The 23,325-nt window shown below is 43.4% G+C and overlaps 1 protein-coding gene across 1 annotated transcript in view; it reads right to left on the bottom strand.

The window, feature by feature from the left end:
- Positions 1-3,140: 3,140 nt before the first annotated feature.
- LOC141140305 (armadillo repeat-containing protein 1-like) overlaps positions 3,141-23,325 on the bottom strand; it is a 61,679-nt gene continuing 41,494 nt past the window's right edge. Inside the window, exons 4-6 of the mRNA XM_073627330.1 lie at positions 15,569-15,685; positions 12,937-13,011; positions 3,141-10,572 (exon numbers count right to left, since the gene is read on the bottom strand). Of these exons, the coding sequence (XP_073483431.1) occupies positions 10,381-10,572; positions 12,937-13,011; positions 15,569-15,685 (384 nt within the window). The 3' untranslated portion in view covers positions 3,141-10,380. The remainder of the gene's footprint in view (positions 10,573-12,936; positions 13,012-15,568; positions 15,686-23,325) is intronic.

Here is a 23,325-nt window from a genome sequence, read left to right as displayed (position 1 = left end):
GGACATACATTTTGTTTGGGTACAACCGCACAATTGTCCGTTAAATCAACGCAGTGCCGTATTGCAAAAAATGCTCTGGTCAGGAAGGTGGTGAAATCTTCTGGGGCTGAAGTAGTTAACCACTTCGCATCCAGGCCATTTCTGACACTTCGCTCCTACATGTCAAAAATCATAATTTCTTTGCTATAAAATTAGATAGAACCCCCAAACATTATATATGTTTTTTTAGCAGAGACCCTAGAGAATACAATGGCAGTCATTGCAACTTTTTATCTTGCACGGTATTTGCGCAGCAATTTTTCAAACGCGTTTTTTTTTTTAAAAAAAACAGTTTCATGCTTTAAAAAAAAACAAAACAGCAAAGTTAGCCAAATTTTTTTGCATTGTGTGAAAGATGAAGTTACGCCGAGTAAATGGATACCTAACATGTCACGCTTCAAAATTGCACACGCTCGTGGAATGGCGCCAAACTTTGGTACTTAAAAATCCCCATAGGCGACGCTTTAACATTTTTTACTGGTTACATGTTTTGAGTTACAGAGGAGGTCTAGGGCCAAAATTATTGCTCTCGCTCTAACGTTCGCGGCGATACCTCACATGTGTGGTTTGAACACCGTTTTCATATGTGGGCGGGACTTACGTATGCGTTCGCTTCTGCGTGCGAGCTCACGGGGACAGGGGCGCTTTAAAATTTTTTTTTTTTATTGTTAATTTTACTTAAAAATTTTTATTTTTACACTTTAAAAAAAAATTTTTTTTTTTTGATCACTTTTATTCCTATTACAAGGAATGTAAACATCCCTTGTAATAGGAATATGACACGATCAGTCCTCTTTACAGTGAGATATGGGGTCAATAAGACCCCAAATATCACCTCTAGGCTGGGAAGCCTAAAATAAAAAAAAAAAAAATAAAACGATCGCTGCTTCACAGCCGAAGCGGCGCCGTTTTTTTGAATGCAGAGGCCGGGCGTGACGTCATAACATCGCGCCCGGCCTCCGAACGATCATAGAGACTCCGGCGACCATCTGGTCCGCCGGAAATCTCTATGGTGAACATCCGGCGCCGGCGGATCCGCTATCCGACTCACCGATCGCTGAGGTGAGTCGGTAGTAGCACCGGAGGGCGGCGGGAGGGGGGGGACGTCCCCTCCCGCCGCACGTAAGAACGATCAAGCGGCGGAACAGCCGCTATGATCGTTCTTATGGTGTACGGAATCGCCGGCTGAAAATGCCGGTATCTGAATGATAGCCTCTGTAGCCTCAGACATCATTCAGATATAAGCCCCGAAAGTCGAGGACGTCATATGACGTTCTCCGGATGTCAAGCGGTTAAAATGTTTGGAGACCCCTGCTATAGACTGAAGTGAAAACACACACACACACACACACACACACATATATATATACAGTGGGTATATGTCAGGTCACCCGTATCCAGGTGACAGATGCACCCCGTTGGGGTCAGGAGTGCACCGCTATGATAGTGGACCCTAAGGCTGACTGCTGCAGATGGAACTCGGGGTGGTTCAGATAGGCAGGTCCCCTGGAGCACCAACACGGATCCCACAGTGAGTTAGAGCATAGATTCCCCAGGGCGCGGAGTCTAAGAGCCAGTAGGTGTTCACAAGAGCCTCTAGTGGTGAGGATGGACTGGGCTGCAACTGGCTCCAGGTCGCGGCCCCCAGGGTCTCCCAGCTCACGCTCACGGTAGGCTACAGGAGGATGGAGAAGAAACAGCAGCCCAGGACAGCAAGGAATAGTAAGGAGGTAGCCAAATGTCGGGGCGACTAGCAGACAAGGATAACAGAGAACACGCCAAAAGTCAGGGTCACAGGCAAACAGGGATAGTCGAGAACGCGCCAAAGGTCAGGGTCACAAGCAGACAGGAATAGTCGGGAACACGCCAAGATCGGTGACAGAGACAAACTTAGAGCACACGACAAACAGGAAGCCAAACACACAATATTGCACGGCAAGGCAGGCTTGGAGAATACGGTGTTAAATAGTGGTTCCTGTTGAGGCTAGGGTGGAGCCACACAGAGGGAAGATTACTTAAGCATGCAGGTGTGAGAGTACAAGCCTCAAGGCTGATACACAGACCAAGTAAGAAAGAGACAGGTCATAAATGTATTACTGCAAGGTCATGACAGTATACCTTGCTTAGATGGGCTGTCTGCATACATTGTCTCTGCCCTGAACTGCATGGGTTTTTTTTTGTGGACCACTGAGGCAGCCTTAATAAGGGACAGCAGTTGGTGGAATTTATTCAAGAAATACTAAATATCAGGCATTACATAGGGTCTACTGTTAGGCAGGTCTCTTAATGTAAAAAGGAAACAATTGGAATACAGGTTTGTTTTGGTGTAATGCTAGTACAGTCTATCATAGAAGTGAAGAGATGCGGCTGTAACATTGTATTTATTTATTTATATTCAAGCAAAGGTTTTACAACTTTCACAGGTGTTCCAACATGGAAACAATACAGACAAAAAAAAAACACAAAGTGCTACTGGTAAACAAACTGGCCCAATGGAGTATTCTGAAGTTTTAAAAAAATATATATACTCCATTCCCCCCCCCCTATTTTACAGGTTTTTTTATGAAAAAAGTGTGAAGTTAACTCGTTGGCAATTTCCTCAATTTATTATCAAACTGTTCATATATAAAATACATCCCTTTTTTAATTCTTTAACCACTTCCCACCCAGCCACCGCAATAAACGGCTGGGTGGGCGCTTCCTCCTTCTGAATGGATGTTTCTGAACGTCATTCAGAAGAAGTGGGATCGTGCAAATGCGCGTGTCCCCCGGACACACCGCATCTTGGATCGGCAGGAGGGCCCTGTGATTTGCCCTCCTGATCACATAAAGGCTGTGTCCAATCGCAGCCTGGGGGGACATCACAAGAAGCTGGAACGCAAGCCCACGCAACTGCGCGATCCCTGTGTGCCTGTGTCCCCCAGAGACAGGGCAACGTTGCTAGGCAGGAGGGCTCCGTGATTGGCCTTCCTGATCACATGACGGCTGTGTCCAATCAGAGCCGTTATGTATTGTAAACTGAGAGCCGCTGCCAGGCAATCGGCTCTGCTTCTCCTCACACAGAGTCATTCTGCGAGCTGGGGATCAGCGTGTATGAGCTGTTTGTTTTTTTTTTTTTTTTTTTTTTTTTTTTTTACAGCTTTTTACACATGGATCACCCAGCTAGTGTCCCACCAACATTTGTCACACTGAACATCTGTCTACATCTGTCCCACTGAACATATGTCTGTGATTGTGATCATCTGGCACATCTAATTCCATTGTCCTGGTGCTCCAGGGCCTTAAAATACGTGATAGGTACTCAGAAAACGTAATGTGTAATTTATGCCTTTAGAATGCCTGAAGGTGCTCCCTGCATGTTGGACCTCTGTATGTGGGCAGGCTGTGTAAAAGTCTCACATGTGGTATCGCCATACTCGGGTGGAGTAGTAGAATGTATTTTGGGGCGTAATTTAGGCTATGTGTTAGAAATATCTTATAAAATGGCCAACTTTGTGTAACAAAAAAAAAAAAAAGTTCATTTTCTTTACACATTTTCCAAAAACTTGTGAAAAAAATGACATGTTCAAAAGACTCATTATGCCTCCTAAAATATACACTGGGGTGTTCGATTTCCAAAACGGGGTCATTTTATGGGAGATTCCATTGTTTTGGTGCTCCAGGGCCTTCAAAAAATATGATCGGTAGTCAGGAAACTAAATGTGTAATTTATGCTCCTAGAACGCCTGATGGTGCTCCCTGCATGTTCGGTCTCTATGTGGCTAGGCTGTGTAAAAGTCTCTGACGTGGTATCACCATACTCGGAGCAGCAGAATGTATTTGGGGGTGTAATTGCAAGTTTATCTATGTCGTGTGAGAAATAACTTAATTTGACAATTTTGTGGGGGGAAAAAAAGTCTTAATTTTCCAAATGTGTGTGCGTCTGTACTGTCCTGATATTTTAAGGGCCTTAAGAAATGAGATAGGCAGTCATTACATCAGGATTGAACAATTTTCAATGATACGTAGCACAGCTTGTAAACTCTATAACTTTCACACAAACCAATTATCATACACTTATCAGGATTTTTTTTATACCAAAGACCATATAGCAGAAAACATTCTGGCCTAAATTTATGACGAAATTTGATTTTATTGGATTTCTTTTAAAACAAAGTAGAAAATATAGTTTTTTTTCAAAATTCTCTTATATCGCAAAAAATAAAAAACCTAGCGGTGAATAAATACCAACAAAAGAAAGCTCTTTTTGTGTGAAACAAAATGATAAAACTTTCATTTGGGTACAGTGTAGCTTGACTGAGGAATTTTCACTGAAAGTGCAAGAGCACTAAAAGCTAAGAATTGGTCTGTGAAGAAAGGGGGTGAAGCAGCAGCATCCCACAGAATTAAAGGCAAATTTACCTATAAACCATGCCGTTTTCAAAAATAGGATTTTTGACTTGCCAGTAAAATATTTTTTGTGAAGTGCAGGACAGAACACAGTTTTGACAATAGCTTATACGTATGTACTGTTAGGTACTGAGAAAAAACTGCAGGCATATCCCCTATATAACCTCTCCGAGCAAGAATCAGTTTTGTAGCAAGCAATAGGGAGATAAAGGGAACAGAGGATAGAGTACCCTTTAACAGGAAAGGGAAGGAACCCTATTAGAACACAGGCTCAAATGATGACTTGTCTAATCTACCTAGCAACAGTGGCAGGAGAAGCAGGGAGCCCACTGCAGGAACCTTTGAAAAAGACAAAAAAAAATCTGATTGCTAAATGTAGGCTGTAGCCAAGAAGTGGACTCTTGAAGCAGGAAATTAGGAGGGAAGGATAATATCCTGGATAAGGTGGAAGAAGCAAACCACCGTGAAAATTAAAGATAGCCTGGACCTCAGGACAGCCTTTATTTTGTGTAACACCGGGAAAGGTTACATGATATGGCTGCTAACTCAGGGACCCTTCTCGCAGGGTTGATCTCATTGAGAAAGACTACCCTGCAAGTGAGGTTGTGCTTGAAGATGAGATGTGTTTGAAGGGCCAAAAGAACCAGGTTAAGGTCCCATGGAGCCACAGGGCAAAGTGCAGGGTCAGAAATGTGTACAACCCCTGCACAATGGCATTAACTCAAAAATCAGAGGCCAAAGGCTGGTCCAGACCAGACATGAAAAAGTACATAATGTGTCCCACAGAGTACTTCCTATGGTGGGATTACCTGGCCTTGCACTATGCAAAGTATGTACTCTAGGTGCAGGGTAGGGATAGCCGAATCCCATTGGGAGCCATGATGTTAAAGCCAGCATGTGAGAGGCAGGATGGTGGACTCATCTTTAACCACTTTAATACAGGGCATTTTCACCCCCTTTCTGCCCAGGCCAATTTTCAGCTTTCAGTGCTGTAACATTTTGAACGACAATTGTGCGGTTATGCAACACTGTACCCAAATGAAATTATCATTCTTTCCCCCACAAATAGAGCTTTCTTTTGGTGGCATTTGATCACCTCTGCAGTTTTTATTTTTTGCGCTATAAACAAAAAAAGACAATTTTTTTAAGAAAAAAAAACACAATATTTTTTACTTTTTGCTATAATAAATATCCCAAATTAAAAAAAAAATTTAGGCCCATATGTATCCTACATATTTTTGGTTAAAAAAAAAAAAAGCGTATATTGATTGGTTTGCGCAAAAGTTATATCGCCTACAAGATAGGAAATAGATTTATGTTTTTTTTATTATTGTTTTTTTACTAGTAATGTCGGTGATCTGCGATTTTTATCGTGACTGACATTGCAGCGGACAGATCAGACATTTTTGACACTATTTTGGGACCAGTGACACTTATACAGCGATCAGTGCTATAAATATGCACTGATTACTGTATAAATGTCACTGGCAGGGAAGGAGTTAACACTAGGGGGCGATTAAGGGGTTAAATGCGTTTTGTAGGGAGTGATTCTAACTAGGGGAAGAGACAAATCGGAGTTCCTATATACTAGGAACACACGATCTGTCTCCTATCCCCTGAAAGGACATGGATCTATGCATTTACACACACACAGATCAATGTTCCTGCTGTCACCAGCAATCGCGGGTGCCGGCGGACATCACGGCCACTGGGAAAGCGCATTGACTCCCGAGTGACGCGGTAGGTGCGCACGCCCCCTATACTGCCGGGAAGCCGAGGACGTCATATAATGCCCGCCCAGGATGGGAGTTCCCACCTGTGGACGTCATATGACATTACGCGGTATTGAAGTGGTTAAGACAGGCGGTCCAGGTAATCCACAGTCCGCCATTGTCCTCAGGCATTTCGGTGCAATGAGAATCACTAAAATGACTTCTATCTTGATCTTGCAGAGCGAATGAGAGAGGAGCTTTAGCGGTGGAAAGGCTCAAGTTGAACTGATTCCATGCAGTCACCAAAGTATCCACTAACGGTCACAGGGACCCTTGGGCTTGTTGACCAGCCTTTCCAGTTTGTTATTAAATCTGGACACCAGAAGATCTATGTCCAGCACACTCACCTGTGGCAAAGCACTTAGAATATCTCTGGGGGAGGAGCTCATTGCCTGAATTAAGACCCTGACTGCTGGGAAAATCAGCCTGTAATTTTCCATGCCTGGGCTGTGGACGACAGACAGGACTCAAACATGCAGTTCCACTCAAGTGAGAATCAATTCTGCTTTTTTTTTTGTGTGGGTGTAATGTCTGGTGCCTCCTGGAAGGTTGATGTAGATGACTGCCGTGGCACTGTCTGACTGCATTCTGGTCAGGTCACCTTGTAGTGGAGAGATCCAGCATTAACTAAAACCAAATTGCCCAAATCCAGAATGTTAACAAGAAGTTGAGCTTCCTCCAATGGTCCGCTGCACCAAAAGGGCATCTAGATCTCCTCCCCAGCCCAATAAGACAGGCATCTCTTGTTAGAGCCATCCGCATTTTTGGGAAAAAGGGTTTCCCCAACCACCAAGCTGGAAATCCACCATGTCAGAAAGAGCCTGCCCTAGTAGGTCAGACACATGGGGTGGTCCAAGGAAGCAATGTCAAAGCTGTCTGATTCTATGTGGAACTCTTGAACTCACAGGAACAAGTTGAACATTTTCAGATCCAGAATGGGCAGAGGACCTTCATTTGCCTTGGGAACTGAACAGGTTCAAAAAGAAACCTTGAAATTGTTCCTCATTTGGAAATGGGGTAATGTTTCCCTGAGAGAGGAGCAATTAACAAGCAGTAGGAAGATCCACCCATCTTTGTGGCAAAGGTAAATTCTAAAGCAGGAAGGAGGAGTCTGAAACTCCAGTTTTTAAACCCTGGACAGGACACTCTAGACCAGGGGTCTCAAACTGGTGGCCCTCCAGCTGTTGCGAAACTACAAGTCCCATGAGGCACTGCAAGGCTGACAGTAACAAACATGACTCCCACAGGCAGAGGCATGATGGGACTTGTAGTTTTGCAACAGCTGGAGGGCCGCCAGTTTGAGACCCCTGCTCTAGACCCAAAACAGCTTTAAACCCTGGACAGGACACTCTAGACCCAAAACAACTTCCTCTCCACCCTAGTAGCATGTAGAGCATTCCTTCATTTGGGAAGTAAGCTTGAAGCCAGACTTGGCTGGCTTGAAGGTCTATGTCTTCTGACAAAAGTGTGCTCCGGACACGGGAGTTTGAGGATTTAGATGGACAAAAGGAACACTTTCTAGTCTCAGGAGTCAAATGTTTACCCTTAGGAGCCAGAGCCTTCTGTTTTGGAGTAGGAGAGTGTGGTTAATCCAGTAATCTCTTTAATATACTTGTCTATGGAAGTACCAAACAGGTATTCTCCCTCAAAGGAGATCTGCTCGAGGTGCTTCTCGCACAGGAGTCCCACCAACCAGCATTTGAGCAAAAGGATCCTTCACGGATGGAGAGAGGGCTCATCCTGGAGATCTAGCAAAGTGTATCCGCCAAGCCTTTGACACAGGTAAAGGCTCTAGATCAGGGGTAGGCAACCTCGGCCCTCCGGCTGTGGTGAAACTACAAATCCCAGGGAATGTGATCACTTAAAAAAAAAAAATAGAGAGTAAAAATAAATAATACCAATATACAGTTTTAAATTGTCACTGAAATATATAATTTGAAATCAAATCTTTATTATTTTGTGGAAATAACATGGTGTGGGTGGATTTCTGCCAGTCACAGGCTGTGTCACACCCTTCGAGCCTGTGTCTTGCGTTTAGCTGGTTAGTGGGCATGGAGGAGGGAGGGAATAGGCAGTCCTATACCACTGTGTATACACCCACATGTGTGGCTCTATAGTCAGATGGCCTGCTAAGATGTGCTAGGGAGGAATGCTCAGCAGAGAGACTCACTGAAATAGCATGTGCAGAGCTGCCAACTCTGCAATAAAAAAAATCCATAGCTGCATGGGGAAAACAGAACAGCAGGATTGATCAGTTTTTTTTTGCAGAATACAGAAAACAAATATTATAGTGACTGCGGATGAAAAGCATGTATTACAGCATTTATCGATATTTTTTTTTATGATGTGGGTTTAGAGACACTTCAAGAAATGGCTGGGTCAACCACAGAAACTGTTCATTTCTGCAGGAAAACCTCCTCAATAGGATATTGCTAAGCAAAATGCTTAGAAGGGGAAAACGTTTTTCAGAGTAAGGCAAGTCGGATAGACTCTAAAACTAGGAAGGTCTTGGCAGGTTTGGGCAATTTTACAGAGCCTATGCATTAAAACCTTAGGATGAGCAGTGTCAGGCTGCTGTAACGCTAAATATGATCATACCGCATCAATAAGAGTAGCACTGGAAGCTTCAATGAGATCTCATCCGATTCCTTCAGAGGTAGCAAGGGGCACTTCCTCGACTACCTCCTCCTCAGCAGCAAGAACAAAAGTAAGAGACTGACACCTGTAATCCATGGGCTCCAAAATTACTGAGATCCTGCCCATGTAGTCAGACAAGGCAGAAAATTCCTCTCTAAATAGATGGAAGGAAGGGTGTGTAACCAAAGGGCCAACAGAGTTTCCAGAAGAAGGCAGAGAATGAGACTGGTGCCAGTAGATGGAACAGATCCTGGCTTCACACTCCACAATGCGCATAAGCCCAAAGGGTTTTTCAGTGACAGGGCTCCACCACAGGCAGATCATGTCCTGCATCTGAATAGCGACCTGTGGCAAAAAAAAAACAAAAAAAAAAAAAAAAACACTATGCACCACCAGCCAAGGTGAGCACCCATGTAGAATCCAGTGTCTGAAGCAACTTTACAGGCTGGCCCTGCACCTTCACTAAGTACAGTCCCCCAAGTCAATTGACCTGAAAGGCTGCAGTGTCTATGGTACATCTAGGAGCTTGATAAAAGAATCTTGAGGGGAAAAAAAAAAAAAAAAACTAAGGCTTGCTGGGTGTTGGAGAGGTTATAAAAAGGGGATGCCCCTGTGGTTTTTATTTTTTGGCCAGTGTCTAATCACCTGAAGGTAACTGTATTCAGCTGACTACCTTAAAGTGGCGTTCCGCCTGGAAAAAAAACAAACAAATAAGTAAAAAAAGTCAGCAGCTACAAATACTGTAGCTGCTGACTTTTAATATAGGACACTTACCTGTCCAGGGAGTCGGCGATATCAGCACCCGAAGCCGACCCGTCCCTTGGCTCCAGGTGCAGACACCAGCATCCTTACTATGGGAAACAGGAATCTGATCTGCGGAAGTTCCATTTCTGGGTGGAAATCTGCTCTAAGGTAAACTTATACTGTACTAAATAACCTATAATTATAGTCAACACTATTTACTACCAGTTTCCAAATTGGCTTGATTAGACCTGGTCTGCTTAATCCCCCTCACAAAACCCATCTGGCATCATTAAAGATCTATTATTTATAGCATTACATAAATCTATAAGTAGAAGCTTTTTAGTACACCATTTTGTACTGTATTTGCTAACCAATGTGAAGTCCTTTTGTCAAGATTATCTTTAAATCACAGTTTGCTTTTTTCTTAACAGAAATACCCCACATTTACAACATATAACCTACCTGTTTCTTAAATCACTAAACTTGATTAATCTGTGGCTGTTATTGCCTTTAAACAACAGAAACTATGTTACTTTATGAGTAGTAAAGAGGTTTTCACCAGGGTCATGTAATTAGGATAAAAAATTCAAAAGGCTTCCTCTACAATACACCTTACAGGTAGAACTGCATGCTGTTCCTCTTTTTTTTTTTTTTAGAAACCCGTGAACACCATATGATGTTTTGTTATATCGGACTTTGTGTACATAACATATATATAACATATATATCAGAGGAAATGTAGAGACAAGACATGATCAGTGAAATACTTTAGACACGAGATAACATCCAGATTTGAGAGTCACCAGTAAAATGTTTTACTGAGGAAATTTGCTGCAGCATTAAACCAGCTTCCACTGTTCTCTTCCTTTGATGCTGGGCGAGCTAAAGCTTTCTCTACATCTTTCTGAGGACTTTCTTCTTCTGGTAAATAGTCTGGCAAGCATGAATTCTTTTCAACCGGAATACTTTCATTTGGCATTGGAAGATATACCTATATAGACAAAGCATCACATACCATAAGTTAGCTAAAATGTAATGGCTCCACTACAACATTTGGAATGTTACAGGTACTTCTGTCCAGGGTGGATTTGATGTAACCACTTGCTTACTGGGCACTTATACTCCTCTCCTACCCAGACCAATTTTTAGCTTTCAGCGATGCTACACTGTACTCAAATGAAATTTTTATCATTTTTCATAAATGGAGCTTTCTTTTGGTGGTATTTAATCACCAGTTGGGTTTTTATTTTTTGCTAAACAAAAAAAAGACAGAAATTTTTGAAAAAAAAAAAAAAAAAAAAAAGTTTCATAGTTTGTTACAAAATTTTGCAAACGGGTAATTTTTCTCCTTCATTGATATTCGCCGATGGGCTGCACTGATGGGCACAGATAAGGCGACACTGATGTCTCATGCTACATTACTAAGCTCCATTTCATGCTGAAGAAACAAAATTATTAATGTATCTTAACTAGAAAACTATCTTTAGACAGATTTTTAATTCAAAAGCATTTTATTAAAATAAATTCGATACGATTTTTAAAAAAAAATTATCAGATTTTTTTCTTTTCTTTTTTTAAATCATTGATTTTTATCCAGCCTACTTCTGTGTAGTTTGTATAAATCCTAAGCAAACAAATCCATATTTGCATCAGAAGCCTTTGATTTGTTAAGTCTCAGGGTTTGTAGATAATCCAAAGCAAGCCACAGTGATCACACTCAGGTGCTCCCCCCTAGGTATTAAACGCTCACCTCTGAGCGTATGACTTTGCACTTAAGCTTAGTCAATACACGCCTGTGAACCACCTCTGGGGCTCTGCAGTTTTAACCAGACTCCTGGACCCGTCAGCACTATACCTCGGTTGAATGAAAAAGGACTGGATGGTGTAATAACGTTTTAACAGTTTATTAATCACATAAAACCCCCTATGAGGTACTCACATAGTATAGGCGCGTCAGTGCGCCACTCTGCATCAGGCAAACAGCATGTAAAGATACCGGATCGATATTGGGATGGTATGGGGTTCTTTCCTGACAGGTCACCTGCTGAACCCTCCCCAACGCGTATCGATACAGGGAACTTTCGTATCTACTTCAGGGGGAAAATATATCATGGCGCGCCTATACTATGTGAGTATCCCATAGGGGGGTTTTATGTGATTAATAAACTGTTAGAACGTTATTAGTCAAAGTCACACGCTCATAAGTGAGCGTTTAATACCTAGGGGGAGCACCTGAGTGTGATCACTGTGGCTTGTTTTGGATTATCTACACAGCAGTTTCCAAATCGTGTGGATCACTGCGGCTTGTTTTGGATTATCTAAAAAGCAGTTTCCAAATCGCATGGACTTTAGAAGCACTTTTGAATTGAAATAATTGGATGACACATATGCACATAGAACCACTTTTTATTCATCTATATGTTTTAGTGGATTGGGTCCACTATATATTTTTATGAACACTATATAATTACTATATGATTTTATGAACAATAATTTTGATACAACCGATCACCATATGGATGCACGTTATAGCACTTTTTACTAGTGTGATTATTTATTTTCATTTATATGTTCATTTTTAAGTATGTATAACTATTTGTTGCACTATTGTCACTTTTTACAGTCACTAGTTACTGGATGTATCGCGATGTGTGATTCACACGCATTTACACACACAAATCCCCGTGCTGGCGCAAGTGCACAGGATCACGCATGGCCGGCCACGTGCATCGGGTCCCCCGCCGTGCAGCCTCTTAAAGGACCAAAGTACCCATACCGTATTTTGCGCACCCGTGCCACTTTGCCGACGTATATCGGCGTGAGCCGGTCAGCAAGTGGCTAAAACAGCTTTCACTTTTGGTGAGGACAGCAAACGGGACAAATACAGGAGGGTAAAGCTCCATAATGGGTACACAGACAGCAATTAAAACCTGACAGGTGTTCTAATCCCTCTCCACTCTGTCCAAAACTTAAGGAATAAAAAAATTAATAAATAAAAAAGTTTTGCATTTAGTTATACTTTAATCAAAAATGTTTTTTAACCTTTACATATGTAAGCATAGTGTGAAAAAGCTAGTCCATATAAAGCCAAGGAGTAGGGCAGACACGTCCCATAACTTTGCTAAAATGTATGCTGTTCTCCACTGAAACAATGGTTGCAATCAGATTGGTGATGTTGTTTTCAACTGAAAAGGTCCTAAAATTACTATTTTGGATATTGTGTGTGTGTATATATACACACACACACACACGTTACTTTGAGTTTGAACCTATAAAGCAGCTCATTTATGCAGCAACTAAGGTTTTACAGATATTACATATACAAAGTGAAATTCATTACCATTACAAACCATACCTCATTGCCTGATTCATTCTTTATCACTTGCTGTGCCTTCAGCACTTTGGTTTCTGCAATGGCTGAAGTTAAACACTGTAAAAAACAATTGTAACAATAAATTACACAGTACTGTACAGTTGCCTTTCCTAGTCTTTTTTTGCAGCAGCCAAGCTTTTAAATGTTTTAAGCATTCATGGACAGCCTTAAAATAAAACAAATTTGTTCTCTACAACTCAACCAGATGCATTTCTTTTGAACACATACATTCATATGTATGTTTTATCATGGAAATACATATAATGGACACAGAGTAGTTTAAGTTCCACTTCTAACTAGTGATATTCTGGGAACAGAGACTTCCACATGTGATCCTGGAGGCCAAGCATTCCATACAATCTTTAAAATAATAATAATAATAAAAACATCACAAGAATGCACGTCTTTGCAGGAAAAGCATTGCACCTTGCAAACAGTGGATCAAGGGTGCAATGTCAGGCTTCTGCAGACACTTCCACCAGCCTTCTGTTTCAGTTACAAAAAAGCTGGGGGAAAGGTCAATAGACTACTAGTGCATGGATTACCAGGGGTTGGGGTTGCTTAGGAACATGTTACATGCTCCACCCTAAATATACGTGTAACATGTTCCTAAAGGAGAACGTAGCCTTCAAAGTCTTGAAGCACAATTACACCTCACTTTAGATTTTTCAGTTTTAAGATCTCCTAACAAGTAACCATCTTTCCAGAAATGTTTTAGGACAACATAACAAAAATTGACTACAGGAATGGGGAACAGAAGCCGAAGAAAATGATATCCTCCAGCTTGAATGGAATCTTCGCTACAGCCACGTCATCCTGATTTGATTCCTCAAAGGGAGGGATCATCCTCATCTACCACCTCCTCAGGTGTGTCTAGCAAAAGGGCAAAAATCAAAAACTTATTCAGGAAGGGAGGTTAAAGCCAGAAATTTTGCCCATAAAATCTGAGATTAAGTCAGAAAATTCTCTTATGGATAGGAAAGAGGAAGCTGGTGTGGCAGACAAGACCACAGGAAGCCAGACAGGAGCAGCACTCAGAGTAACGGGGAACTAGGGTCTTGAGTGGATAAACTTATGACGTCCTCAGCAACAGAGAAGGAGGGGGATGACTCTATGACAAGCACTTTTACAGTGCTGTCAGGTAGATGTTGCTTCCAGAAAGAGAGAGTTAGGGAGTGCGGCTGCAGTAACCTCATTGAAAGTGAGGCAGCGCAGACGCACTAGGCGCAAACAAAGGGGAAGCACACAGGTGTGCAATCATAGACAAAAATATCCCCAAATTGAAGAACACTCCAGGGGGAACAGGAGAACAAATGTCTTTTGCCCCGTACCAACTGCTGAAGCTTCTGTAGGTAGTATCCACAGAGGAATTACCCTTTCTGAGATTCGCACTCCACGAAGGGCATATCATCCCTCCAGGGGTTTTCAGGAACAGGCAGGCCACAGCCATGGACCTGTAAAGAACCCTGTGGCTAACTCACGTTTTACACGTGCCAAGGCAAGTTGCCTACAACAGAGTACAGTACATATCAGCAACATTACAGGCTGCCTCTGCGTCTTTCTTCAGGCTGAGTCCAGGAATGGTTCCCCAACACTCTGCCAAGGAGTCAACTGATTCAAAAACTGCAGTAGGAATCTTGATAGAGGAATCGATTTAGTGGAATATCAACAGAGATGAGAGAAACCTCCACAGAAAAAATGCTTCTATCAGTAGAAAGAGGTCCATCACTCAAGGACACTAGCAAAAAAATTGTTTTTATTTTGCAGGGGCAAGAGCCTAACTAAGAGTGGTTACATAGGGGGAAGTCCCTGCAGCCTTCTTTTTTAGCCAGTGTCCAATCCCCGGAAGACAGCTACTTATAACCCAGGCGTATTCATGGAACAGCCTGTGTCCCATACTGTATGGGTAAGAAATAATTTTCTTAATTTTAATAGTTTTCTTTGTGCCCTAGTGTTATGTTCAAATCAACGCACATTGATGCAGACAGCGTGAACGAACCCTTTAGTTCTATGTTGCTAAGACCTGGTGTAACAAAAGTAGGGGGCTGCAATTGAAATGTTTCCATTATTGTGACAATTGCATGGGGTAGTTGCGGGTCTAAAAGCAAAACTGTGAGTGGTGTAAGACTGTGCAACTAGTATTACCACAGCGAGTTAAATATTGATGTGCTTTGGGCAGTAATCCAGTGTGAAACATTTCCTCTGTGCAGGCGCTCCCTGTAATCAAGACCAGTCACTGCTGATGCTCTCTTCTAGTGCAGTGTGACCGGTCTTGCATCCACCCTCAGTAGTTTTCTGCAAGCAGCCTGTGGAGGTTGGATTTATTGTGTGGCTCCCACACAAGCTATGTGACACACAGTAAAGGTCACTGCTACTTACAGGGCAATATCTGGGTTTGCAAAATAATTTGGCACAAGCAAAGTGGATGTATATCCTTTGAAGCACAAAAACATTCACTAAATTAGAGTTAAGATTTTCACCACTGTTCCTTATATCTCCCAGGGACTTTCTGCTGGTATGATATCGGTATCTACACACCTGTTGTGGCCTTTATGATGGCTTTCTACCTTCCCTCTTGGACCTATTTCGCTGGACTGGTGCTTTAAAATCTTACCTCAGTTGCTAGTTCTGGTTTTACCCGAACAGTGCACCTCCTCAGGGCTATCTGAAAAGTGAAGCTGATGACGCCTTTCACCTTTAATAATGCTTCTTCGCACAGCGATTTCCTGTCCTGCGATTTAAGTCAGGAGAAACACAGTCTAAATCTTGCAATGCTAAACAGAATTCTCTACTTGGCCTGATAAACTGACCCACAACTTTTCACAGCACTCCAAATAGCATGAAAACATTCTTACAGGGCAAGGGATCCAGTGAGCCTGTTTGCAATTCAGGAAGCCAATAGGGATAAAGTTACAGGTCAACATATGCAAATATAAAATGTAACACATGCTTATAGGAATACTTTTCATCAATCTAAGTCAGGGGTAAGCAATCTTAAAGAGGTGGAGATCTACCTGAACAACAAGGGAGAAGTCAAAGATCACCGGACACAGCGTTGCCTCCTCACACCCGATTTAAACCTCTAATTGCCGTACTACTGTGTCGCAAACCCGTGCATTACACAGCAATCATAAGTTTAAATCAGGTGGTGAGAAGGCAACATATTGCCTCCTCACCACCTGTCAAATACACTCCAAATCGCTTTTTAGAGGAGCAGCGGTGCTTGCTACACTTGTGAATGAGCCCATAGTTGCATTCAGCAGCGACATCCTTACAGCTCATTGACACAAACTTGGGGGGGTGGCAAGACCCTGCGGTTAAGTTGTGGTTTTGCCACCCCAAAATCCCTACCCTCTTTAGCTGCTGGGGCAGCAGCCAAAAGGTGTACACATGCCGCAGCAGGAATTAAGCCCCTTGTTGCTTTTGGTGGGTGCTACCGCCTGCTAATCGCAACCAATTCAAATAAATGAGGCGACTCTGCAAGTGCCCCGCAACTGCATACTTCTGCAGGGTCCAAGAGCTTAAAGCAGGTGGTGAGAAAGAAACACAATGCTGCCTGCTTTAACCCCTTTTTTGCTGTACTGCACAAGGTTGCAAGGTATTTGCAGAGTGGTCTCATTCACTTGAATGAGTCATGCTTGGCCGGTGCTACACCCACTAACCATGACAGGGCGTAGAACTCCTGTTGCGGCTGCAACATATGCACACCCCTGGCCACTGCAGCTAAAGGGGGTGCGGTTGGGGCGCGGGTGAAAAAAAAACAAAAAACAAAAAAAAAAAAAAAACACATCTTAACTGAGGTTTTACCACTCCCCCCCAAACTGCAGATGTAAATGAACCCTTACCGTTCTGAGCCCCCTATATGAAAGTCTTCACACTGATGTGCTATGGTTTACCTGCACAGCGGGTGCAGTGCAGTGCATCTGCAATTTTCCTCAGTTAGCTGCGCTTTGCCATAGACTTCTATTATATCTGGCAGGTGTGGTGCACTTCTGAAAGCACACCAAAACCCCTGCATTCAGGAATTTTGAACAAACCCAGTTTTGAGTAAACCGCAGCACATTAATGTGAAAGCAGCCCTATGCTATTATGACCAGTGTATTGCTTCACACTGACCTGAAGATCTCTTCTTTCCTGCTGCTGGCACCACTCTGGAGACCGCTAGGTGGGATAAGAGGTGGAGGGCATTTGGTATCACTCCGCATAGGACAGGAGCCGGCATTACAGAGGAGACATTGCCTTATGCAGCTCTTGCTCTCTACTACAGACCCAACTTTACAAGCAGTCCCCCTGCATTGCACTCTGATGCTCTGGAATGGTGGGTCAGCAAGCCCAGACCGCAATCTACAGGTTGCTGACCCCCGATCTATGGGAACACGTACAGTGGTGTGCATACTATTTTCTTTCTCATCCATTGGAGGACACAGGAATTCAGCCGTCTGCAAGAGGACTGACCACTAGCAAACAGAAAAACTGCAAGTTAGCCCCCCATATAACCCTTCCTCTGACCAATATGTCTTCTTCGACCTTGTTCATGGACTTCTTTCATTGCCTTCAATTAAGATTGCTTACTACACCGTTGCTTGAGCTGATCTCTACATAGCATTTATCTGGATAGACCGTTTCTCAGCCTAATTTTGAACTGTTGTAAAGAAAACCCACTGGACTGAACGTGTGGGGATAGCCTGATACGTGACCTTCAGGTAATGGCTTCTGTATTGTAGTGCTCCTAAAGTGCTTTCCAGGTCCGGAGCCGTGCCATAGCCCAAGGGTATTGCCTGCTCTCTAATGCTGCGTACGCACGAGCGGACGGAGTTCCAACAAAACGGACTTGCCTACACACGATCACACCAAAGTCCGACTGATTCGAATGTGATGACGTACGACTGGACTAGAATAAGGAAGTTCATAGCCAGTAGCCGCCCTTGCGTTGTTTTTGATCCGTCGGACTAGTATACAAACGAACAGATTTTTCGATAGGACTAGAGTCCGTCGGAAAGATTTGAAACATGTTCTATTTCTACAGTCCGTCAGATTTTTCTACAGAAAAGGTCAGATGAAGCCCACACGCGATCGAATTGTCCGACTGATTCGTTCCGTCAGACCTTTGCTGTCGAAAAGTCCGGTCGTGTGTACACGGCATTAAAGCTCACTTTGTAAGGCCGTTCAGACTGAAGCAGCAGGCTACCTCATTATTGCACCACTGTGGTATGAGTTACTGATGAGGACTGATGAGGACTGATGTCATACAATGGGTGAAATGTTAAGTGCCCTCTGTTTCCTGCCTTTCGGTGTAGAGAAAGCAGCATCCCCTTGCTGCTCCTGCTTGCAAGCACCACTTGGAATTCTGGTCTTCAGTTCATTCTCACAACCCACCCACAGTAAGTTGGTCGCTTCGTCAGCACTAGCTACCTAGGGGCGCAGGTACCTAAAACCTTGCCTCGGATCTTGGGACTAGTTCCAATACCACTAGAGGTCGACCGATATATATCGGCCGATATTTGGTGTTTTTTACTTAATCGGCATCGGCCGATGTGCTGATAAAAAAGGCCGATATCAGCGGACTTGCAAATGACTTCTGTAATAGAAGTCTTGCCTGAAAACTTCTGTGAAGCTACTTCTCTCCTCCTCTGGACAGCCTGCCAAATCTGATAAAAAGAACCTGAAGGATAAAATGTTTACACTTATGAATGAACTAAATTCCGTGTGTAGAAGTTCTCAGTTTAACTATTTAAAGACTAAATCTTTTCTGACACTTGTTGCTTACAAGTAAAAATCCTGTATTTTCTGCTAGAAAATCACTTAGACCCCCCTTTCACACTGGGGCGGTTTGCAGGCGATATTGCGCTAAAAATACCGCCTGCAAACCACCCCTAAACAGCCTCCGCTGTTTGTTCAGTGTGAAAGCCCGAGGGCTTTCACACTGAAGCGGTGCGCTGGCAGGACGGTGAAAAAAGTCCTGCAAACCGCTTCTTTGGAGCGGTGAAGGAGCGGTGAATTCACCGCTCCTTCACCGCTCCTGCCCATTGAAATCAATGGGACACCGCGGCTATAGCCGCGCTGTACGAGGGATTTTAACCCTTTTTCGGCCGCCAGCGGGGGTTAAAACCGCACCGCTAGCGGCCGAATACAGCTGCAAGAACGACAGTACAGCAGCGCTAAAAATAGCGCTGTTGTACCGCCGACGCCCCCCACCGCCCCAGTGTGAAAGGGGCCTTAGAACACCCAAACAATATATATATTTTTTTTAGCAGAGACCCTAGGGAATAAAATAGCGGTTGTTGCAATATTTTATGTCACACGGTATTTGCGCAGCGGTCTTTCAAACGCAATATTTTTTGAAAAAATACACTAATAAATTGTTTTTAAAAACTAAGCAGTAAAGTTAGCCCATTTTTTTCATCCAAAAGTTTTGATTACCTGTTTTTGTGTATTTAATATTTAAGATATAGTTTTTTTTATTTATTTTTTTTTTATCTAAATTCTACATACAAGTGAACTGATTGGAGGATTGTTTTGTTTAATAAATGTTTAAATGTAAAAAATTTTCTGTATCACTTAAGGTAGCTTTCACACTGGAGTAGGCATGCGTTGACGGTAAAACGCTGCTAGTTTTAGCGGCGCTTTACCATCATTTTAGCGGCGCTATTTGGCTGCTAGCAGGGCGGTTATAACCCAGCTAGCAGCCGAGGAAGGGGTTAAATGCGCCCCTGAAGCGCTACTGTCAAAACGCTTTTCAGGCGCTTCGGCAGCGGTGCGCATTCATTTCAAATGGGCAGGAGTGGTGGAGGAGCGGTATACACCGCTCCAAAGATGCTGCTTGCAGGACTTTTTTTTAACATCCTGCCAGCGCATCGCGTCAGTGTGAAAGCACTCGGGATATCACACTGCGACTGCAGGGGAGCCGTTTTACAGGCACTTTACAGGTGCTATTTTTAGCCCAAAAGCGCCTGAAAAACGCCCCAGTGTGAAAGGGGTCTAACTATTAGATTTTATGAGATGAAGGGAAAAAAAAAAAAAAAAAAAAAAAATCGGCCCAATAAAATTGGCATCACATATCGGCCATCGGCCACCGCGATTTCTAAATATCGGCATCGGCCAGAGAAAAACCCATATCGGTCAACCTCTAAATACCACTACATGGAAGTAACATGCTTGCACATAAACACAGAGCAGACAGCCCCGTTGCTATTGATCCCACCTCCTAATGCCCAGACTACTCAATATTCATTTAGAGGGTTTTTTGGCTTTAGCACCATCCCCTGCAAAGTTCATCTCTGATCTGCCTTCAGGTTAGGCACTGCTCCCTTTGACCATCACTAACTCGGATTCTAAATCTCTCTGGAGACTGTTGGGAGTTTTTGAGGCACTGCAGTCTCCTGCCTTTACCACAGAATTACAAGAGGTTTTTTATTTCTGCATTGCCTACTACCATGCACATAGAGGAGCAGCCTGCTGTCTACAACCTTGGGTCTTTTAGAGCTCCTTAAGCTGCACAAATCTCTCTATTATACTTGCTATTCATTTTATTCCTGTATGTGTACTAGAAGCACACTGAAGGGTCCTGGGCCCCACTTGAGTGTGTGCTGGAAGTGTTCTCATTTGAAAGAGAATTCAGTGAATGGTAGTCCGTTCCCACTGTGGCGCCAACAGTAAACCAACTAAAGAGGGACATCACTGCGAAGGTAGAGGTAGTACTTACCTTTAAGGATCGTACTAACAAGCAGCTAAAATTACACCTTTATTCTCAGTTTGAACTGGCTGGTTCTGCTCTTTGTCCTGTGTTGGCAATGACCCTAATCTGTCAAACGTTCAGACTCGGTTAGTTTCCTCAAAAAGGGGCCTTTCCAAGGCTGGGGTATGCAACTATTTTATGGAGTGAGTGAAGCGAATGTCTGGGGGCCTTATGCTTCAGTTATGATGGCTTGTTACAAGCATCCAGACTCATGTCTCGCATGCATCAGATATCCATACAGATGCGCAGAGCACTCTGGTTGCACTGCTGCAACGCTAATTCCATATCCAGGGAGCATCTAACTTTCTTGGAGTTCAAATGATGTTGTCCTTTTGGCCCTACACTTGACAATATGATCAGTAATGCCACAGGGGGCCAGAGCTTGCTTCTACCACAGCATATAATGTCTAGGAAGAGGGAGAATTCCACCCTTCATCTTCTACTTCTGCTCTGAGGAACCCTTAAGACCTGTTTCTCTGGGGGTTATCACCAGTGTTTTCTGTTGACCACATCAGGCTGTGACTTTTCTCTTCCCTACTTCCCTAATTGTTATTATTTCACCTGTTCTGGTGGCTTAGCTTTTTTCTGATTTGGTGCTTTCTTCCATGTGGAGTCATCCCCCTCTGGTAGTGACCTTCTATACCCTGGTCTGTTTATCTGGTTGATTTTCTCTGTCCCCCCCTTTGGTCTAGTTGGCAGATTCCCTTAATTAGGGGCTCCACCTTATCCAGGTCAGATTAAGGCACTGGTCCTTCAGGCTGCTTCTAGACTGCAGGCAATTCCCATTCCTTTTCATGGCACCTGTTAGAAGTGATTTTTGTGTTGTCCACCCCTCAGTTAAACTGCTTTTGGATGGCCTGACAGATTGATTTTAACGTATTAAAAGGAAGTTGAAAAATGACAGACATCAGCGATTTTTTTTTATTGCCTCCCAACCACTCCCCCTTAAACTGCAAAGGCAGTGGACAGGGTGTACAAATGCTGTGGCCACCATGCTTTGTTTCTGGGCAGGAATTAAATCCCTCGTCACATTTGGCGGATACTACCCCTCCCACCCAATACAACCTATTTAAGTGAATCGCTTTTTAGAAGAGTGGCAGTCCTTGCCACATGTGTAAACATGCCCTTACTGGCCAGATCAAAAGGTGAAAAATAGGATTTTTAGAACAGCTTACCTGTAAAATCCTTTTCTTTCGAAGGACATCATGGGACACAGAGCCACAGTAATTACTGGTGGGTTATAAAGGGTATCACTGGTGATTGGACACTGGCACACCCTATCAGGAAGTTCAACCCCCTATATAATCCCTCCCCTTGCAGGGATACCTCAGTTTTGTAGCCAAGCAATATAGTGTATTACAAGAGGGGTGGGACCTCTGTGTCCCGTGATGTCCTTCGAAAGAAAAGGATTTTACAGGTAAGCCGTTTTAAAAAATCCTATTTCCTTTCTCGAACATCACAGGACACAGAGCCACAGTAATTACTGGTGGGATGTCCCAGAGCAATGCTACCTGAGGGGGGGAACCAGAACCAAGTAGGGTGCAATCAGACCTGAGGACCGTGTACCGCTGCCTGCAGCACACTACGCCCAAAGGCGATATCCTCATGCCTTCTCACATCCACCTGATAGAATCTGGTGAATGTATGAACTGAAGACCAGGTTGCGGCCTTGCAGATTTGAGCCATAGAGGCCCAGTGATGCACTGCCCAAGAAGCACCAATAGCCCTTGTGGAATGTGCTCTGATCTGAAACGGAGGAATCTTCTGTTTCAAACCGTAAGCTTGAATGATCAATTGTCGAATCCATTTAGAAATGGTAGCTTTTGACGCTGCCTGTCCTCTATTAGGACCCTCTGGCAGCACAAACAAAACATCCGTCTTGCGGATCTGAGCAGTTGCCCCGAGATAGGCCTTAACTGCTCTTACTACATCCAACGAATGTAGAGATCTCTCTTCCAGAGAACAGGGATCTGGAAAAAAGGAAGGCAGAACAATATCTTGGTTTAAATGAAAATCAGAAACCACCTTCGGTAAAAAACTAGGATGAGGGCGCAGTACCACTCTATCCTTGTGTATAATCAAATAAGGCTCCTTACAGGAAAGGGCTGCTAATTCTGAAACTCTTCTAGCAGAAGAGATGGCCACCAGAAAAATTAACTTCCTTGTCAACAAGACCAAAGGAATCTGACTTATTGGTTCAAAAGGCTGTTTCTGTAACACAGCCAGGACCAAGTTCAAGTCCCAGGGGTTTAGGGGCGCTTTAACCGGAGGATTAAGACGCATCACCCCCTGCATAAAGTTTCGGACCAAAGAATGCGAAGCAAGTGGCCGTTGAAATAATACTGATAAATCCAAGACCTGGCCCTTGATGGTACTCAAGGCCAGCTTCATCTCTAATCCTAATGGTAGAAAATCAAGAATTCTACCTATGACATATTTCCTGGGATGCCAATCTCTGGATTCACACCAGGATACATAAGCTTTCCAGACTCTATGATAAATCATTCTGGAAGCTGGCTTCCTTGCATTAATCAAGGTAGATATGACAGGACCTGAGAGCCCACGACTCTTCAGAACGTGGGTCTCAATAGCCAAACCGTCAAATTTAGCTTTTGTAAGGCAGGATGGAACACTGG

Source organism: Aquarana catesbeiana, linkage group LG04 (genome assembly GCF_042186555.1).
Source record: "Aquarana catesbeiana isolate 2022-GZ linkage group LG04, ASM4218655v1, whole genome shotgun sequence".
NCBI lineage: Eukaryota > Metazoa > Chordata > Amphibia > Anura > Ranidae > Aquarana > Aquarana catesbeiana.
The sequence above is the reverse complement of the archived record's forward strand: the minus strand, read 5'-3'. Positions and strand labels throughout refer to the sequence as shown.